General features: G+C 41.8%; 2 protein-coding genes across 2 annotated transcripts; both read left to right on the forward strand.

Moving 5' to 3' along the window:
• Positions 1-771: 771 nt before the first annotated feature.
• prph (peripherin) lies at positions 772-7,378 on the forward strand. The gene is made up of 9 exons (XM_079297276.1): positions 772-1,397; positions 2,964-3,024; positions 3,633-3,728; positions 4,565-4,729; positions 4,814-4,939; positions 5,040-5,260; positions 5,627-5,679; positions 6,465-6,538; positions 6,640-7,378. Exons 1-9 carry the CDS (start codon positions 850-852, stop codon positions 6,709-6,711), a joined length of 1,416 nt encoding a protein of 471 aa, XP_079153402.1. The 5' UTR covers positions 772-849; the 3' UTR covers positions 6,712-7,378.
• Positions 7,379-7,981: 603 nt separating this feature from the next.
• timeless (timeless circadian clock) lies at positions 7,982-17,318 on the forward strand. Its single transcript, XM_079265872.1, has 30 exons — positions 7,982-8,087; positions 8,604-8,715; positions 8,813-8,966; positions 9,198-9,312; positions 9,412-9,474; positions 9,595-9,696; positions 9,791-9,946; positions 10,029-10,162; positions 10,378-10,465; positions 10,586-10,762; positions 11,032-11,249; positions 11,342-11,445; positions 11,660-11,829; positions 11,922-12,047; positions 12,177-12,328; positions 12,418-12,515; positions 12,608-12,725; positions 12,831-13,032; positions 13,130-13,269; positions 13,435-13,514; positions 13,615-13,738; positions 13,843-13,925; positions 14,094-14,248; positions 14,571-14,793; positions 15,018-15,086; positions 15,232-15,350; positions 15,550-15,808; positions 16,294-16,345; positions 16,441-16,505; positions 16,745-17,318. The coding sequence occupies exons 2-30, from the start codon at positions 8,634-8,636 to the stop codon at positions 16,873-16,875; spliced, it is 3,759 nt and encodes a 1,252-aa protein (XP_079121998.1). The 5' UTR covers positions 7,982-8,087; positions 8,604-8,633; the 3' UTR covers positions 16,876-17,318.
• The last annotated feature ends 2,682 nt before the right edge of the window (positions 17,319-20,000 follow it).

Consider the following 20,000-nt stretch of genomic DNA (forward strand, 5'->3'; position numbering starts at 1 on the left):
CCAAATGTTGACTGAGCTTAAATGATTGCTTTCAATTGTCCTGATTCAGACTCTATCTGCAAAACATCCATTGTTCACTACTGACAAAGTTATTTGACAACTCTGACTCTACGAACAGGGATTACTGGATCTAGTGCATTTTAAAGGATAGAACAACTGCAGAGTCATAGCTCTGCCTCAGACACCCAGAATATCAATAAAGTGTTCCATTACTGTAAAAGGAGAGAGAGAGAGAGACAGAGAGGAGAGAGGAATGGAGACAGATAGACGGGGAGGAAAGAATTAAATCAATGTATCCACATGATTCAATTTATGCTACAATTTCACAGTTTCTTAGTGAGAAGCAGGTAACAGAATCCTTGACACATACATGTGAAAATGGGTGAAATTATACATGTAGGAATGGTGTGGAGAAACAAAAATCAAAACGAACTGAGTGAACAAGTGTCAACGAGGGCATGAATCAGAGAGGCGAGGAGGGGTGGGCTTGAGGAGACATCTTTAGATATTAAAGCAGTAATGTGGAAGCCATGTCTGGCCTCCTGCCAAGTGTGCTGGTAAAAAGGGTGTAGCTGTCGAGACAGAGAGAAAGACAGAGAGGCTGGGTCCATCTCTGAAGGGCAGGGAGTGGCCAACGCTTGTATGCTGATGAGCGAGAAAGGAAGGGTACATGTGGGTGGGGTGAGGAGAAATGAGGGAGGGGGAAGGCGTAAGGATGATGGGATAGCCAGCCTGTGTGCATAAAAACCCCCAGCACTCCTCAGTCTGATGTCCTGTAGCTTCACGAGCATCTTATAGCCTCCAACTCTCCTTCTTTCCTCTGCGACAGAGAACAGAACAAGACTAACCATGAGCCACTCTTCAATGAATACCTCAACGTCCTATAGGCGCACCTTTGGAAGCCCACACCCCATCTCCATGTCCTCTTACTCCCATGTGTCCTCCCGTATGCCTGCTTCTGGAGGGCGCTATATGCGTTCAATGCCACCTGTGGTTGCATCCCGCTCCACCACCTACAACCAACAGCGTTCTCGCTCCGGCGCCCAGCATCCTCGCCTCTCCTACGACAAGGTGGACTTCACCCTGTCTGAAGCCATCAACCAGGAGTTCCTAACCACCCGCAGCAACGAGAAGGCCGAGCTGCAGGAGCTCAACGACCGCTTCGCCAGCTTCATCGATAAGGTGCGTTACCTGGAGCAGCAGAATGGTGCACTGCAGCAAGAGCTCAACCAGTTCAAGGGCCAGCAGCAGCACGGTCAGCCCAACCGCGCCTCTGAGCTCTTCCAGGAGGAGGTGAGGGACCTGCGCCGCCAACTGGACGCCACCGGAAAAGAGAGGGACCAGTACCAAGTGGAGAGGGACAACCTGGCTGAGGACGTGGTCCTGCTCAAGCAGAGGTACAACATGATGAGAAAGAAAAGTGTGATGCATGATAGATAGATAGATAGATAGATAGATAGATAGATAGATAGGTAAGAAATATGGTTTGTGCAAAAGACAGAACCTTTAAAGAATGTATGGCTACAGATAAAACCATATTGTCCCAAATATAACTCCTCCTTCCAATATTTCCCTGTTTTGGGGTTGTCAGTTATATACGTTGAGCCCCGTGTGTGGGCTACTTTGTCACCATCACATAATTAATTGGCGCTGTTATAATTCACTGCACATGGTCCCCTTTAAGTACGGTAAAGGAAGAGGGTCCCCTGGTGTTTGCAACTTGAGTACTCCAGTGATGAGATTGGTGTAGGGCGTGGCACATGTCCAGACCGGACACCACAGAGCGGGAGCATGGTAGAGGACACTGCACTGCATCTTTGGTCATAAGTTTGTTTCTATGTTTGAGTGTATATGTTTACTGAATGTCTTGTGCACTGGCAGGATTCAACAAAAATCAAGGGAAGAGCCTCAGAAACTCTGACACAGTACATGATGCCAAATTAGATAAGGAAGTGTTTGGTAACTCCACTTAGATAATGAAAATGTATGGACTTTTAGAAAAACACACAACTATGAATTACACACACTGAGATGAGAGGAGACTGAGGCGAGGATGGATGGACCGGACGCAGGGTGGGGCCGACTGAGGAGCGGCGAGCGAGAGAGAGAGAGGAAATGGGACTAGAGGAAGAGAGGTTGGATATCAGGCGTGGTGAGAATAGCGTCAGGGAAAATCGATGTGACTCAATGACTCCATTAGGTGTGTTGTCAGTGTCCCTTTGTGCTGATGGGATAGTGCCAGAGACCCCATTAGGATAAAGGGACCCCTGTAACACAACATGAATTAAAGATGAGGAAGCAGGGCCCACTATGCAATGCTTTCCCCACTAATCTATTTCATGTCCAGTCCGGACAAGACTTAAAATGACAGGACAGACGGAGCCCATCAGTCACTGAATAAGCAGATGTATGAATTGGACATTGGGATATCATTTGTGATGACTCATTATCACAGTTCCTCTTAACTGCATCAAGCATCAAATTACTTTTTGGATTGAGACATTACACAAATGACTTTGCTAAAGCACATCCCACATTATACAGATGCCCTGTAAATGTCACTCAAATCATCTGTACCCTGCAGTTTTTGTGACATCATTTTAGCCAATATCAAAACGACCATTTAAAATCTTTAAAAAAGAGGGTAAGTGTGTGTACATAACCTTATTGAGTGTGTGCAGATGACCTTATTGAACTGTAGAGAAACCACATTAGCTGAAAGGAGCAGCTGCTGATCCCACTGGAAGCACTCCCAACCCCTTTTTACAGGACAGCGAATTAACAAATTGATCCAAAAAGCTTTTTGCCAGCTGAGGCCCTGGTGCAACCTTAGACAGAAAGGGGGTGCTTGGTCAAATTTGACACATTCTCCCCCTCCCCTTTTTGTAAAAGAGAGAATATTGGTGCCTGAAGGAAATCCGTACATTGTTTGAAATATTTTGTCTTGCTCTTTTGTCCTCAAGGTTGGATGAAGAAGCCCAGAAGAGGGCAGATGCTGAGCATGACCTGGTTGCTTTCCGCAAGGTAAACGTTCAGCTCACTGCGGCATGATTACTTTATGTATTATACATTGTCCTCGGGTTCAGATAGCCGTTCAAAATGGACAGCTGTGCTCTGTCTCCAACGCAATAGTGTCACAGTGACAGGGCAGATTTCTGAAAAAATCATTTATCTCGACTGCTGCACAGGAAATAGACTTTTATTGCTACACACTTCTTTAATACAATTATTTTCTCCACACAAATCAAGCTTATTCTAACTGTTGTTGATTGGAGTTACTCTTTTTGTTTCTGGTTTACTTGTTTTTTATCCGGAAAAACATCCACATGAATTATAACCTGGAGTTTCCATTTTTAAGCATTTCTACATCAAACATATTTGCACCACATCATAATTTAAAATATTTCTATGCACTAAAGCAAACTTGTGATTGCTTTTTTTATAACCTCAAAAAGATGGAAGTCACTCATTGTATAACAAACTCTCATAATAATTTCTGAGCATTTAAATTTAATCTTGGAGGTACTGTCATATAATATTTTTGTATGTATGTTTATGACATGTTTCAGTTCAATGGATGACATATTGCTGTTATGAAAACATCAACTATGTTTGTCTCATATACAAATTAGGATGTGGATGATGCCACACTGTCTCGTTTGGAGCTGGAGAGGAAGATTGAGTCTCTGATGGATGAGATTGAATTCCTTAAGAAGCTCCATGATGAAGTAAGTTTTTCCACTAGCTTGTATAAATGGAAAGGTTCTTTCTTATAGGACTCACGTAGAACAGTATGTTATCTAGAGACCTATAATGGTAACGTATGGTATATCCCAAGCACCAGAGATGTTGTAGGCAGTAATTTTTTGCAATTTAGAGCAAAATAATTTAATTTTGAGCATAAACACCAAAAAGGTTTTCAATTCGGATATGTTTTGAAAATGTTGGATTTTAGTCTGCAGTTGAAGTCTTCTTAAATCTGATGTGAATCTATTCCGAGAGCTTGTCTGTGAGAAAAGGCATAAATATTGGCAAGGCAAGCGGTTGCTTGGATTCAACAGGAGAAAAATAAATGATTAGTTGAGTGTCATCTGCAGAAGTTGTATGAAATGTGATCTTTCGTGATAACAGCAGAAGAAAAGAGTAGGGGTCCCAAAACTGAACCCTGGATTCCAATGGTGAGCATGCATGGAGCTAAACTGGCTCCTTACACCTAAATTAGGGCTGGGAGATATGGAGAAAATCAAATATCAAGATATTTTTGATCAAATACCTCGATATAGAGATTGCTACCATATTGTAGGGTTGACGAGATTTTTAATAAACGATTATCATAAAGGCAAATAATTGAACAGTTAGAACAGTCTGGTAAGTTCAGAAAATATCATCACTTGACTTTAATGCAGCTTTTAAAACCAAAGACACTTCTGAAATGTAAGACAACAGTCTCATATCGATATAATGTCGATATATTTCCCAGCCCTAACCTAAATGATTTATTTAATTGTTGGCGAGCTTGTTTGGGTTTTCTGACAATATATTGTCTTCATCTTGGTATTTTCAGGAAATCCAGGATGTGCAAGTGAGCGTCCAGACCCAGCAGCTGAAGATGGAGGTGGAGAGCACAGTCAGGCCTGACCTAACTGGAGCTCTGAGGGAAATCAGGGCCCAGTATGAAACCATTGCTTCAAAGAACATGCAGCAATCGGAGGACTGGTACAAGTCCAAGGTAGGCAGACAGACACACTGACAGTCACACATGACCATACAAGAAAATATTCATTATTGTGTGTTTCATCTTTTGTTTCTGCAGTTTAATGATTTGACTGAGTCTGCAAAGCGCAACACTGATTCTCTGAGGCAGGCCAAGCAGGATTCCAATGAGTCCAGGAGGCAGATTCAGTCTCTGAACTGTGAAGTGGATGCATTGAAGAACACAGTGAGGCAACATACCACCCCTCATTTGTCTATGTTAATCTAATATATCATTATATTATTACAGATTCTTATCGCGACGTATGTGCTACCGTGTTTATCAGAATGAAGCTCTGCTGAGGCAGATGCGTGAAATGGAGGACCAGTTTGGCAATGAGATCGGCAACTACCAGGACAACGTAGGCAGACTGGAGAATGAGATCCACCACCTGAAGGATGAGATGGCTCGCCACCTTCGCGAGTACCAGGACCTCCTCAATGTCAAAATGGCTCTGGACATTGAGATCGCTACTTACCGTAAACTACTGGAGGGGGAGGAGAGCAGGTAAACGCATACTTAGGCTCAGGTTAAATGTTTTGCTTTTTCAACATGATTTTTTGATTCAATCACTGTAGATATCTCTCTCTCTCTCGCTCTCTCTCTCTCTCTCTCTCTCTCTCATTAAGTTGAATGTTTGTCAACTCACAGCTAAAAGGACCTAAACTCAATCCTAAACCCTTCCCACAGGGTGTGGATGTTTGGGTTCTCCAGATAATCTAGTTTTCTGGCAAATAAAAAACAAACAAACATACAAGACAGGTGTATATACATTGCTAATAGCAACTCTATGCAAGTCTGACCTCAAGTAAAGCAAATTACTTTTCATTACAAATCAGTTTATAACACACAACCTTCATATTCCCTGGTTAGGATTGCTGTTCCCATCGGCCATTTCAGCATGAGCAATTTCCATGGTGAGCAAGGTAAGCTATAGTTCTCTTTTTTCAAAATAAGATATAACGATTATAGGTCTCTGGAATCGCTTTTACCTTTCAATTATGGCATTGCAAAGTGTGAGTGTCTGGAGGAGGTTTTCCCATTTAATATCCTTAATATTACTCTGCAGTACTCTCCTAAAATAACATTAACCTGTGGGTTTATATCAATTCCTTATTTTTTGATTATTTCAACTTGTCTGTCAGTTTGGTAAGAGGGATGGCTCTAAATAATAAATAAATAAAATGCCCATGAGCCACAGCCAGCGTTGGTATGGAGAAGAAGCAAGTCAGAGGCTCAAATCACATTTGTAGCAAATTCAAAACACTTTATTGTTGCTGCTGGCAACCAAACACAAATTGACCCAAAATCCAAACATAAAGTGATTTCAGATTCCAAATTCAATTGTCATTTTTCTAAACAGGATCTTTAACCTCCAACCTTTAACAGCTTATGTAACTGACTTTTAAGATCTTTGATTGTATGTTATTTTACTAAATGCACTTCGGGAGTCATATAGATGAAGGCAGACAAGCTTGTACCTTTGATCATTTGATCAGTCAGAGTTTCATGCTGCCTATCTACGAGAAAAATGTATCATATTTTGACTTCCAGAACCAGGGAAACCGAAACAGCATCTGCGACTTTGCTATTCTTTACAGCTCCTGATATTTCTAAATTTGAAGTGAATCTTTAAAAACTTCTATTTTGTGAATGTAAATGTGTCTGAATGTGAAAAATCTCAGATTTGCATTAATCTGACTTTTGACAGACTATGACCACACTCCAAGCAGCATGAGCAAGAGGACTGTGGTGATCAAGACTGTTGAGACTAGAGACGGAGAGGTACAATGATTCATACAGAGATAACTAACTTGATATATTGATATATTTACTCATAACAATATGAAAGTCAATTGGAAATAATCTGGGTTTTTTTCCATCAGGTGGTGAAGGAATCTAGGAGGGAGAAGGACAGAGAGTCAGTTCACGCCGACAAGGATGATGATGACGAGTAGAAAAAAATGATTCGAAAATGTGAAGGCCTGTGCCACGAAAGAAAAAAAAAAAAAAAAAAAAAGGAGGAAAAAAATTGAAAAAAACTTAAACTCTGATCTAGTCCTCATTCCCACTAGTTATGTGTTAAATCCTCGAGCAGACAGTCTCCAATTGAATGAATGAATCCCTTTAGACAGTGTCACTGGTGCTATTTAAGCCACCCAACTTTTGCTGAACACTTGTGTCATCTGTACGGCTAAGCAAAGCCACTTTATTAACATACCACTTGAGGCCTTAGTTTACAGTGCAATCCCGTGGAATCCTCAGACGACAACATGTTTGTAGCAGAGTAATAAACTACAGGTTGGAATAGAAAGTTTAAATTAAGGATTTTAGTAGTTTGTGTCACAGATACAACTTACTAACACAACTTCAGACACTGCTGCCCATTGGTCAATACACCTTAAAAGATAGACTGATAATAAATTGACTTATTTGCATTTGCTTTAGAAGCTTCGCTATCCTCTTATAGTGCAAACGAACAAATCAACAGATACATGGATTATTATTAAACATGCAACACACTGGCAAATGTTGACACTGAAAATATGACAAGCAACCAACTTTAAAGAATTTTGCTGAATGTGCTTTGCAATACTGTGTATCTGACACTATGAAAATAAACTTAACTGCAGCAAATCAGTTTTGTATGTCCACATAACTCATTATGAATATACATCAACAGGTTTTTTGGGGTCTTATACAATTTTTTTTTCGAAGCAGTGTTGAAAATATAAACATGTGTCAAGCCTCTTTACTCCAAAATGAAAACTTTCACCACTTGCCATCTTTATTTTTTTTTATTTAAGTGCGAATGAAGGAGCTTGGTAACAAGACATAGATACACTTTACATTGAACAAAGAACACTATCAGGTATAATAATAAAGTAATTACCATGTGAGTTACTAAGGAGGTTTGTAAAAGTCCTGTTCGTGGATATTCCTTGGCCCTAACTTCAACCTTCTAGGCGACACCTTTTCTCGCCCTGCACGTCTACAACGCGCAAAGGTCAACCATGGCTCGGGTCCTACTTTCTTTGCCTAAATCGGATACTGCAAAGTCATTGATTTCGGTAAATTTGGAGGTAAATTCTGTTGGAAATACACAGACTGTACAAATTCAGATTGCTAAACCTTGAGAGGCACTGCCTGAAATACCGAGCTCAGGGAAAATAATGCCTTGGGGAAACATTGTACATCCGCTTCCTGTGTTGTCAGTCTTGGCGCGAGAATTGTCCGATTCTCTCAGACAGAAACTACTGTCACAACTAACGGAAAAGCTCTTAACTTTACACACCAACGGCTGCTGAACACGGAACCTGTCGAGTTCGATCTGGTAAACCAATCACTGTTGTTTGTCTTTATCTGAACCAAGATTCCAGAAGTCATTGCGCGGTCAGACCGCTGTAAACTGAAGCTAACGTTAGCTGTCTGTGGCTACATAACATTAGCATCATGTGGAGACGAGCCATCCATTTGTAGATGAAGCTAGAGAGACCCCGTGGCTAATATAAACCCGTGACTAGCGTGTAATGTCACAGTGAACATTTTAATGCCCCGAATAATTAACGACAAGTTATCTAACTTTAGTAACGTTACCCACTTAAAAGTAATCAGATCAATCAGGTTCAAGTCAATCAGTTAATAATAATCAAACCATGGAAAAGATGGATACCCCCGCTCTAAGTGACAGATCAGCCAGGTCAAGATGTTTAAACTGCTTCTTAGTTTTTAATATCTTGTGCTGTATAAAACGTAACGTGTAATTAAAGTTGATTATGATGTATATCATGTGTTAGTCTCTGTATCCTACTGTACTGTGTGGCTGAATCCACTGCACCTTCACCTTCAGGCTGTCTGATGGTGAGTGGACTTATTCAGGATGAACTGCGAGCTTTTGGCAACGTGCAGTGCTCTCGGCTATCTGGAGGGAGACACCTACCACAAGGAAGCTGATTGCTTAGGTGAGTATTTCTTTTACATACACGTTCTGCATCATCACAGGACATGTTGATAATATGTTGGTGTCCTCCTCCTAACTATTCTTTTTCTGTGTTGCAGAAAGTGTAAAAGACTTGATCCGGTATTTACGCCATGAAGATGACACGCGGGATGTCCGCCAGCAGCTGGGTGCAGGCCAGATTGTACAGAATGACCTTCTGCCTATTATCATCCAGCATGGACAAGAGAAGGCCTTATTTGATGCCTGCATCAGGTACAAACACAAACTTTTCTCTTCAACTTGAATTGTATGCTGATGATTATTTGTGAATGAGGGGGTCATATAACCAATTTGTTAATACATCATAATATGGTCGTATATAATGGAATATTGATACACTGATGCCAATATTGTGATACATTCTTGCTATACTGGTACCAAGTATTGTTTTATTAAATATAATATTGCCATTATATTGGCTGACTGTACTCTGTTTTTCCTCAGGCTCATGGTCAACCTTACTCAGCCTGCCATGCTTTGCTTTGGTAAAGTCCCCGATGACCCAGTGTTTAGACATCACTTTTTACAAGTGACATCTCATTTACAAGCGTGTAAAGAGGTACATTAATCATAGTATAACAATCAGAAGTTATGCCGTTACGCTTTATAATTTACTGGATTTTATAATAAGTCATTTTTGTGTCCTTTTTATTTTCAGGCATTTGCCAGTGAAGCGGTGTTTGGCATTTTAAGTGAGACATTATACACGCTTCTACAACTGGTGAGTGTTTTCAATGGTAAAAATGTAAATTCACCTGTTTCCTACAATATGTCAGTAAAATGGTTCTCCTTATTCACGTGTTTCTTTCTGTCTATCCCAACTCACTTTCTTCTCTTTCAGGACTGGGAGCAGAGACAGGAGGAGGATAATCTGCTCATAGAGAGGATCCTGCTGCTGGTCAGAAATGTGCTTCATGTACCTGCAGACCCCTGTGAAGAGAAGGTCTGACATACACATACTGATATACTGATGAATACAGTATATTAGACTTCACCCTTCATCTCACCTTCTTCCCTAATGTCTGTCTTTTCGGTAGAAAGTGGATGATGATGCCAGCATACATGATAAGCTGCTGTGGGCCATTCACATGAGCGGCTTCGATGACCTGATCAAGTTCCTTGCGTCGGCCCAGAGCGAGCAGCAATGGAGCATGCATGTGTTGGAAGTAATCTCCCTCATGTTCAGAGACCAGGTTAGAGAGAAGAAAACCCCTTGGAGGCACACGTACAGGTTTCCAACTGTTCTGTGTTTTAACTCATCTTCTTTCCTCACAGACGCCGGAAGCTTTGGTGAGCGCCGGTCAGGCTCGTTCATCTGAAGAGAAACACAGAGACTCTCAGGAGCTGGAGGCACTGAGGCAGAAGGAGCATGCAGCCAAACGCTCCCGCACATTACAGAGAGGATCCAGGTACAGTCGAGCCCGCATAAAGTCACCGCGTTCTTTTATTCTAGAGCCAAAATGTGTTTTATTTTCTATCTTGGTCTGAAAGAAATCTCACATAGAACCCCTGCATGTTATTTAGAGAAAGCCTTTGTTTATGTCCCACTATTTATATGGCTTGTTTGAAGTACCGGAGCTTAAAAATAAGTGTGTGTGTGTGTGTGTCAATGTTATTCTTTCAGACACTCTCGCTTTGGAGGGTCCTATGTTGTTGAAGGCCTGAAGTCGATTGGGGACAAAGACGTGATTTATCACAGAAATGTTCATAATGTGAGTATTGAACTCCTGTAGCTCATCTCTGTTACCAGGCATTCTTGGTGCAGTTAGCCATGCATAATTTCATTATGAATCTCAGTTTTGTTTTTCTTCTTCTTCTTTTTTTTTTTTTAGTTCAAAAGCTATACTCACGACACGGGCAAAGCAGCGAGACGTGTTCCCAAGAGGAATCGTCAGGCGCGGGAATGCAAGGACAAACGCCGCTCGGCATTAAATGTTCGACTCTTCCTGCGAGAGTTTTGTGCGGACTTCTTGGAGAACTGCTACAATCGCCTCATGTACCTCGTCAAGGTCAGCCGCTTGAACATTAAGGACTGATTTGTAGCACCATTACAACAATTATACAAATGGTAAAAAGGCCTGAAAGTGTTAAAATTCTAACACAGTTTTATAAAACTATATTGCCTAAAAATCCTTCTGAAGAAGATCTCTGATACGTGCGATTCTTAGTGTTTTTTTAAGTTGCTGTGTACATTTGTGGAGCAATTTTGTAAAAGTTTGACAAGTACAATTTAAGCACAATAGTCTCAACACTTTATATTTCCTTGTCTGCTCTATAGGACAGTCTCGTTCGAGAGCAAACTCAGCAACACGATGAGACGTACTACCTCTGGGCACTCAGCTTCTTCATGGCTTTCAACCGGGGCAACGGTTTCCGTGCAGACTTAGTTTCCGAGACCATGTCCATCCGTGCTTTCCATTACATCGAGCGTAACATCACCAACTACTATGAGATGTTGCTAACGGACCGCAAAGAGGCCACGTCCTGGTCACGCAGGTACGATCAATTAGGAAGCCTGCTAATAGGGAAATGTCAAACCTGTGCGTTGTTCATCACTTGTGTTGATTGACGTCACTTGTTCTTCGTAGGATGCACTTGGCTCTGAAGGCATATCAGGAGCTGCTGCTGACTGTGAACGAGATGGACCGCTCACAGGATGAAAGCATCCGTCAGAGTTCTAGTGTGATTAAAAGTAAGATGCTAACAGAACTTATTAACGTTGAGTACTCTTTTCAGTTCTGAGATATGAATCAATGGAGTTTGCACATGGTCTTATCACTGCATAATGCTTCCAGTTTATGGACATTGTACTTCGTTTTAAATCTTGTTCCACGGCTCAAATATGAAGAAAAAGGGTTTTCATGTTGTAGTCCTTGTTGCCTCATCTGTTTGCCTCCACTTTCTAGGCAACATATTTTACCTGATGGAGTACAGGGAGATTTTCCTGACCCTGCTGAGGAAGTATGATGAAACCAGACAGCCTCACTCCTACCTCAAAGACTTGGTGGAGTCCACTCATCTCTTCTTGCGCATGTTAGAGCGCTTCTGCAAAGGTCGCAAAAGCTTGATGGTTCAGGTAAGTTCTTGTGCCCAATTTGTAATGTGTGTACACTCTTGCTCGTAGTATCTTCTTTAACATATTAATATCTAGCTCTGCTAACTTTGCAGAAAAAGAAGGTGAGGCGGAAAAGGTCTCACGGTAAAAAAAAGCCCTCGGCTGCAGATACCAGTCCAGAGGCCCTGGCAGAGATCTGGAAGGTTGTGGAGGAAGAGCTGAAGGCTTCAGGGTTTCAGGTCAGTGTGAGAATCAACCTCTAAGGGCAGCAGAGAGCCCCCCCCCCCCCAAAACACATTAGTATGACATCAGTGAATTGAAAGTCTTTTCCAACACTGAATACAACCTTTCTGTCGTCTTGTGTGCAGTTGTCCGAATCGTTAACGGAAAGCATGGTGCCATTTGATGCCACATCTGAAACTCCGCTTGAGGAGCAGAGGACTGAGGCCATGGTGCGGGTGCAGGATGTTCTGCTGGTTCGACTGGCACCAGAAGCGCTGGGGCTGCTGCGTGCTGCCAGGTCAGGAAGACTCAACATGCCTTCGACCCCTCACACTAATCACACATGTTAAGTTATTTCAGTATTCACCGTCTTCTTGTCACTCTCAGAGAGGTGTGGCCAGAGGGAGATGTGTTTGGCTCTGCTGATGTGGAACCTGAGGAGGAACTGGAACTCCTAAAGCAGATCCTGCATGCAAACCTGCCAAGTATTTCTTTTATACATCTCTTTTTTTTAATTTACGAGATCCTTTGTATCACAGCATCTACGCAGCATTCATACCGTTCTTTCTGATTTCAGGGCCAGCTCCTCCTGAGCCTGCAGCAGAGGAGGACTGTGCAGCAGAGTTAGAAGAGGAAGAGTTTGAGTCTGTCCAGGTTTCCGAAAAAGAGTTTGACTTCCTAGACTTTATCAAGAGGTGGGGAAACTGATTGTATTACAGTAACCTGCTGCCAATGCATGCGGAATAGTGCTCTTGTGACCCTCCTTATGGGGCATGTTGCCCTTCTCTTACACCTCACAGGTTTTCCAACCCCAGCATCGTGCGTCCATACCTCCTCTTATTGAAATCATACTCAAAAAACACACCTCACACCAACCACTGCATCGCTCGAATGCTGCACCGCTTGGCTGTCGACCTCAAAATGGACGCCCAGATTTTCCAGCTGTCTGTATTCAACCTTTTCAACAAGATCCTGAGTGACCCTGCTGCTGCTGCTTATAAGGTACAGTAATGACGTGAGGAATGTGTCCTGCTCTGTTGGCTGTTTTGCAATATGAGGGCAAGTGTGGAGGAGCTTACTTTCACTCTCTCCTTCACAGGAACTGGTGACCTTTGCCAAGTTTGTGCTGAACCGTTTCTTTTCTCTGGCAGCACAAAACAACAAGGCTTATGTTGAACTGCTGTTCTGGAAGAATGTGGGAGCTGTTCGCGAGATGACTGAAGGCTACAGCAAAGACGGGTCGGTGCTTGTTTTTTGCGTGTCTGCCATTGTGTGTCTTGTTAAGCTGACTATTGTTGCCCAGTTACAGGTACATGTGTACAATTTCAAGACATTTATTACAACGACTAGCAAAGATTTGGGTTCTGCAATTTGAAATATCGCATCTCGTTCTAAATATGTCAGAGAGGGAACGAAACCAACGTGGACTGAGGAGGAGGAAGAGGAGTTGCGCAGCCTTTACGAGGAGCACCGGCATTCTGAAGGTCTGCTTTCTTTTGACTGTTGAAATATAAGTTACAAGACACACTTGCACACATACTTAGGTGTCGATTTTTTTCATTGACTGGCCATTCTTGTGTTCAGTGCCAGATATAGTGGAGAGTCTGCTGCCGTTACTTAGCAGCAGCACCCGCACACGGCGCCACGTAGTGATGCAGCTGGTGCATATGGGTCTGGTGGAAAATGCTAAAGCAGTGAAGAAACAGAAGTATGTACTCCAGACAGAATCAGTAATATACTGATGGTAATGCAGTGAGGAATATATTGCAGAATTGGTTCTAAACATTGCAATTTTGTTTTGTCTTCCAAAAGGAAAGGCACCCAGATTGTTCTTTGGACTGAGGAGCAGGAGGAGGAGCTGCAGATGCTCTACGAGGAGTACAAAGACTCTCATGGTACCTGGACACCATATTATCATTTTGTCGTACATGGGAGAAAACTGAAGTAGCCTTTCAGTGTACCTCCGTCCTCAGCTCCGGTTCTTGTACAACAACAAGTCTCAGGAATGCTGATACGTGCTTTTTGTGGTGACCCTCTTTAGTGATAAAACTGTATTTTCACAGACGCGCTGGGTAATCTCCTGAAGAAGCTCACCGCCAAGCGGTCCCGTGCACGTGTGGTGGACAAGCTGCTCAGTATGGGCTTGGTGTCTGAGAGGCGAGAACTTTATAAGAAGAGGAGTCGCAGCGCTCATGAGAAGAGCTCTGGAAAAATAATGGTGAAGTTATTTTAACTACTTCTTATTACTGATCCATAAAGCAGTTATCATCTTATCTTTTACAATAACACGCTGGACCAGACTAAGTAATGGGAATTAAGACAATTATACGTTTAATACAATATTGAATACATATATATATATATATATATATATATATATATATATATATATATATATTAAAAATACATATATATATATATATATATATATATATATATATATATATATATATATATATTAAAAAATAGAAAAATTATATCTATGATAAGAAATAGTTTAAGAAATGGTGCTTCAATAAAGGTCACTCTTTCTCTTTTAGACTGAAGACGAATTCCTTGACGGCCTAACACAAGGCTTACCTGATGATCCTGATGACAGAGATGATGATGAAGATAAGGAAAAGGATGAATCTGAAGAGAGTGACGAAGATCAAGAGCAAGAGAGGGAAACACAAAATGGAAAAAGGAGGATCCAGAGCCCGCCCTCTCCAGTGGCGAGGAGACCTGATGTCGGCCCCATGGTGTATGCTTTACGGCAGGAAGGTGAGACAAAGGCCCTTTGTGCAGATGGTAAAATGAGAAATATTTATCACAATGACAGTTCATATTATATATGGATTAAATTTATTTGTCAAAGTAATATCGGACTCTCTTCTTGATAGATAAGATCATAGAGATAAACAGGGATGTGTGTCCTGGCTTTCTTTTTCTCCATTAAGCACTCTTAGGAGTAGTTTCATGCTGTTCTTTTCTTTTCTTAACAACAGACATGTCTGGACCTTTGTTATGGTTACAAAACAGTCTGTACACAACAGCCGAGGACCGAAAAGCAGACGGTATGTGCAACTGTCCCAAAACAAAGTATCCAAACAGTTATTTCTTCATTCCATTTCAAGTGGGTTTGACTTTCAGTGAAGTTACAGTATGTGTGAGAAATATGTAACTCGTGCTGTTTGGTCTGTTGATGTAATGGTTCTGAAGGTTTGGCCCTGGCTGTCCCACTTGTTCCTCTGTCGGAGGCGAATGAAGACGCCATGGACAACAAGAGCTTCCTGAGGCTGTTGCGCAAACTGGGAATGCGGCCACCTGCAAATGAACAGGTGTGATATTTCACCATTCCAGCTCCTTCTAATGATAGGCCTCGTTCTTTCATTTAAGACTGCGTTGGAGTTTCTCTGTTTGATTGCAAAATCATCTGAAAAAAATGGATGGAAAAAATACACCTGGTGGCAAAATACCATACAGCTGATACTTTACGTTTACATTCATTTTAGTTGTTTTTTACTTTTCTGTAACCAGGAGACTTTTTGGAGGATCCCAGAAAACATCAGTGTAGCCCAGCTCCGGAGTGCAGCTGCAGCTCTTCGTCCAAGAGAAGAAGAACATAAAGGAGGCGGGGAGCACGACGGCTCCAGAAGTCCAGCCGGAGAAACCCAGGAGGAGGAGGAGGAGGAGGAGGAGGAGGAAGAGCAGGAGGTCTCAGGTGAACAGCGAGCTCAGGCTCTGAGAGCTCTGCTGCTCACACGCAAGAGGAAACACCACACCTTGGAGCATACAGGTATGCATGGGAGCTTCAGATTCTGCAATTTGTCTCAGATGACTGCATTTAATTACTGCTCTGTCATGTAGGTGAGTGTTCAATTACATGCCTACTAGAATTGCCTGCTCTGGCTAAACTAGCAACCACAAATGTGGTGTTACATCATCTTAAATGTAAAAATCACTGTCTGTGCTTCAATTTCCCAAGAATATAACAGAAATCCAGTCAAGTGTTGTTTTAGCCTGGAACTGGAGAAGCAGCAATGTAATTGTGACCATAAAAAAACCCTTGTTTTGCATCTCAAAATGTCAGACGTACGAAACATAAAACATCAAGGTGAAAAAAGGACAGTGAGAATTACACTTAATATGAAGTTCCTTTGCTATAGAAGTTTCAAAGATGTTTCCCACTGCCTTCATCAGCGAGATGTGAAGCCATTGCATGAGATGAGCCGAGGATTGAGATGACTTTGTTTATTTATTCGACTTTTCTGTTGTTTTTAGCTCCTGTGTCAGATTTCAGTCCTACTGAGGATGCAGACGATACACTTGAGAGGTGAGGCATCGCTCTCTGTTTTTTGTTAAGCCCCACAGCTGAGAAATGTCTACCGTAATTATAAACACTTCTTAATCTATTCCTGGTCACATCAGGTCCCGGGAGAAGACCTCAACTAAAAGAAGCAGGGCGTTGGACGACGACGATGATGAGGAGAATGGTATAACTTACGTGTGGATATCAAATTAGTGTTTTAATGTGTTCGTTTAGAGGGCACTGAGTGGGCTCTCACAATACTTGTAAAACTAAAGGTTAATAGTATGTCGTCACTCCTTGTTTCATGCTCAGCTTAACATCTGTGCTACGGCAGTCCGGGGCCAGTAATGATCCTCTGATAATATTGGTGTTTAATCGTGACTGAGCTGCAGCATTTTGGCTCACGCATTACTGTCTTTACAGGGGAGGACTCCGCCATGGCGGTGGATGTGGAAACTAACGGTGACTCAGATTCAGACGGGGAGGATATCTCTGCGCCTGTGAAGCGTAGACGGAAGCTGGTCTTAATTGATGAGGACGACGATGAGGATTAGTGACTTTCTGTAATGGACTGTAAAAACTGCAGACGGGGGAGTCCTAAAAGGCCCGTGCTTTGCTCAGAGGTGGATACAGCCCTCTGGAGGTCTGTAGTCCAGAGAGGAGAAACTATGAATGGAGTACCAACCCAAAAAAACAGGTCCTTAGACCGGCCCCTTGTGAATGCATGAATCATATTAAGCAATTTCATGGTATAATCCCTTTGGTAAGTTTGATTGGTGCCTTTTTGTAGTTACGGTATATAAGTTCTTTTTTTGTTCGTCGTTCCTTTTCTCTTTGCATCCTCAGCGTGTACATCATACAGGTTTTATCTGTCTGAAAGATTTGCATCACAGGATTTCATCTATCACTTTGAGCTGCAGGTTAATTGTTTCATTATTTTAGTAACATTACATGTTGGATTTCAGAGTGAAACAATTCATGTATACTTGTTAATAAAAAAAAAAGCACTGATGTCAAAATATTGGCTCACTGGCAGCTTTTGTTGTCATTTTGTTGCACTGCATCATTTTCAACAGTAGAGGGCGCTTAAATGTTAAACTATTGCGTTTGTGAATTCCTTAAAGTATTATTTGAATATCTGTTTGTAGAATATCTCAGTAAACTCTTTAATATATTGTATATCCCTTTAAATTTAGTTTTTGAGCAAAACCTTTTCGTATTTTATCTCTAGTGCGTGAGAACAGCCTCTGATTATAATCTCAATCTGTCCGTATGTGTTTTATGCTTCTGCAGAGATGACATGAGCAGATGTATTTGGAGTGAGCGTTCTTCAAAGAGGATCCTGTATCTGTATATGTGTGCAGTTGCTGCCTATAGTCGTCCACGTTTTGCAGCTGTGTCGGAGGTGGTCTCCTGTCCCCACATCTGGACCATGTTAGTAACTTCCTGTCACAGCATCTGTTCTGCCCCCATCCCACGGAGCCACAATGCAGCCCTGGCAGTCCACAGATACTGCCGTGAGGGAAGCATGAGAGCTCAATGGTGGGTGGGTGTAGTTCATGAAACTTCAGAGGTTAGAGGTGTATCTCTTCCTCTGCACAGTCCCAATATGTCCCCATGTGTTAACCTAAACCAGGCTTGGACAGTCTGTATATTGAGTTTACAAGGATGACTCATTGTTTTGTAACCAGTGCATAAAAGCCTGGAGGCTGTTTTGCATAAATGTTGGCAACAGATGCATTATACAGTCATTTCATTTAATCATGCAAACTTTCAGTAAATAGAAACCATACTTTTAGGAAAAATGAAGACCTAGCTTTTCATTTAGAAGCTGCAAAAAGTCACGGAATTCACCCTCAAGTGTTTGAGTTGATACATTTTCCTCAGAAATGACAGGTTTAGGATTTAACACTTATGATATATAGGTAGAAAATAGACATATTAAAAGGCATACCCTCAAAAACTCAGCCACAGTCAGTATTAATGTTGCTGCTGATCCACAAATGGATCATTAATTGTTAAATCCTGTAATGGTTGTCGAAGCTCTATGTAGAGAGTCTCCTGCTTGGGTTACCTTGGGCCACAGTCTAATTTAGGGAAATGTACATGTGAGGGGTGGAGGAAAAACAAGCTCATTTGTTTATTGTGTTTTTTTTCCACAACTCGCTCAGATTGAACTGAGATTCATGTCTCTACACAACACAACGCACGCAGCCTTTACCCTGTTTTCATGTGTCCGGTAGTTCATAGAGGGACATGTCTTTGTGGAACCGACGCACCATGTCAAAGTAATACTCTCTAATCTTAACGATGTGCTAATCAAGTCAAACCTGGCTGATCAGATCATAGAATTATCTCCATTTGTAAATGTAGACTGTGAAACGAGGAACACCTGCATATAGCTGTTCAACTGTTAGTGTGGTGGCCATGCAGTCTATGGTCGTGGCTATAAAAATACAACTCCCTGGCTCACACACGTGCAAGTATACCTCCTCCGGTTGACTCTGTGGTGCAAGTGAAGTGCTCCTACAGTCTCAGCCTCACAGCTGTAGCTCATTCCTTCTGAATGTACCAACACAATCCATTCCACAGGCTCTTATGTCAACAGTTGTTACTCTAAATACAGCAAATACCCAACCATCTTCAGTGTGTAACTATATGAATACAAAAGAAGAAAATAATGAGTTGGCCTCTAATACATACAACTTCTCTGCATAGTTCATGTCTTTACCACTTTCTAAAAAAGACATCCTTTAAAAAGGATTTAAAATTTGTATTTTACTAATAAATTATGGATCAGATATAAGCCATCTATGAGGATAACTTTGGAGTTGTCAGGCAGTAAAAAATGATCTTAATAGTCCTGTCATTAAAACATGATGGGTGTCATCAAGTCGGCAGTTATGAATGTTAATATGGGATGATTACTGATAAGGGACAAAGGTTTCTCACTTTCTGATAGCCAACAGCAAACATTAGGAAGTCACAAACAAAAGTTAATAATGAGTTTTAATTGTCTGTGTTTTTAGTATGTGATTCCATGGAAAGCTGTATCGATAGCTACTGAGTGGATTAACCTGGTGAAATTAAGTCAATTTAGTGGAATCACTCTGTAAACAAAACCTGGCAACCCAAAATGTTTTCATGTCGGTTTTTGCCCTATAACACATTAATAGTTATTATTAAAGCCATTCATTACAATTATGAACCCTTTACAAATGGTGCTTTATTAAAAAGTGCCACTGTTAGCTCTAGCACTTTCAGCTAATCCTTAATTAAAGACAAACAGCTGTAGTTTAGCCAGTGTGGGAAAAGATTACGTTGTTGTCATATGGGGAGTGTGTGGGGGGGGTAAAACACAAGGTTAACAGTGTGGTGTAGATGTACTTCTGTGACCCCTATCAGTTCATTATTATGTATTCTGATAAACCCCGTTAATTGAGTGAGTTACTCACAGGAGCTCAGGTAAAGCTGGCTCATTAAAGCTCGGGCCTCGTCTGTGGCCCCCCCTCCCCTCCCCCCTCCCCCCTCCCCCGTCACCCCTCCCCGCCCCCCGGGCTCTTCCAACGGCCCAACTACCGACGCTGGATGGAGATAGAAAGGGGGATTGCCTTGGAGCGAACAACTTTTTCTCCTTTTGTTTTTTTTAAGTGCCGTTTAGTTCAGCGGGGAGAGGGGA

This window comes from Melanostigma gelatinosum, assembly GCF_949748355.1.
Source record: "Melanostigma gelatinosum genome assembly, chromosome: 3".
NCBI lineage: Eukaryota > Metazoa > Chordata > Actinopteri > Perciformes > Zoarcidae > Melanostigma > Melanostigma gelatinosum.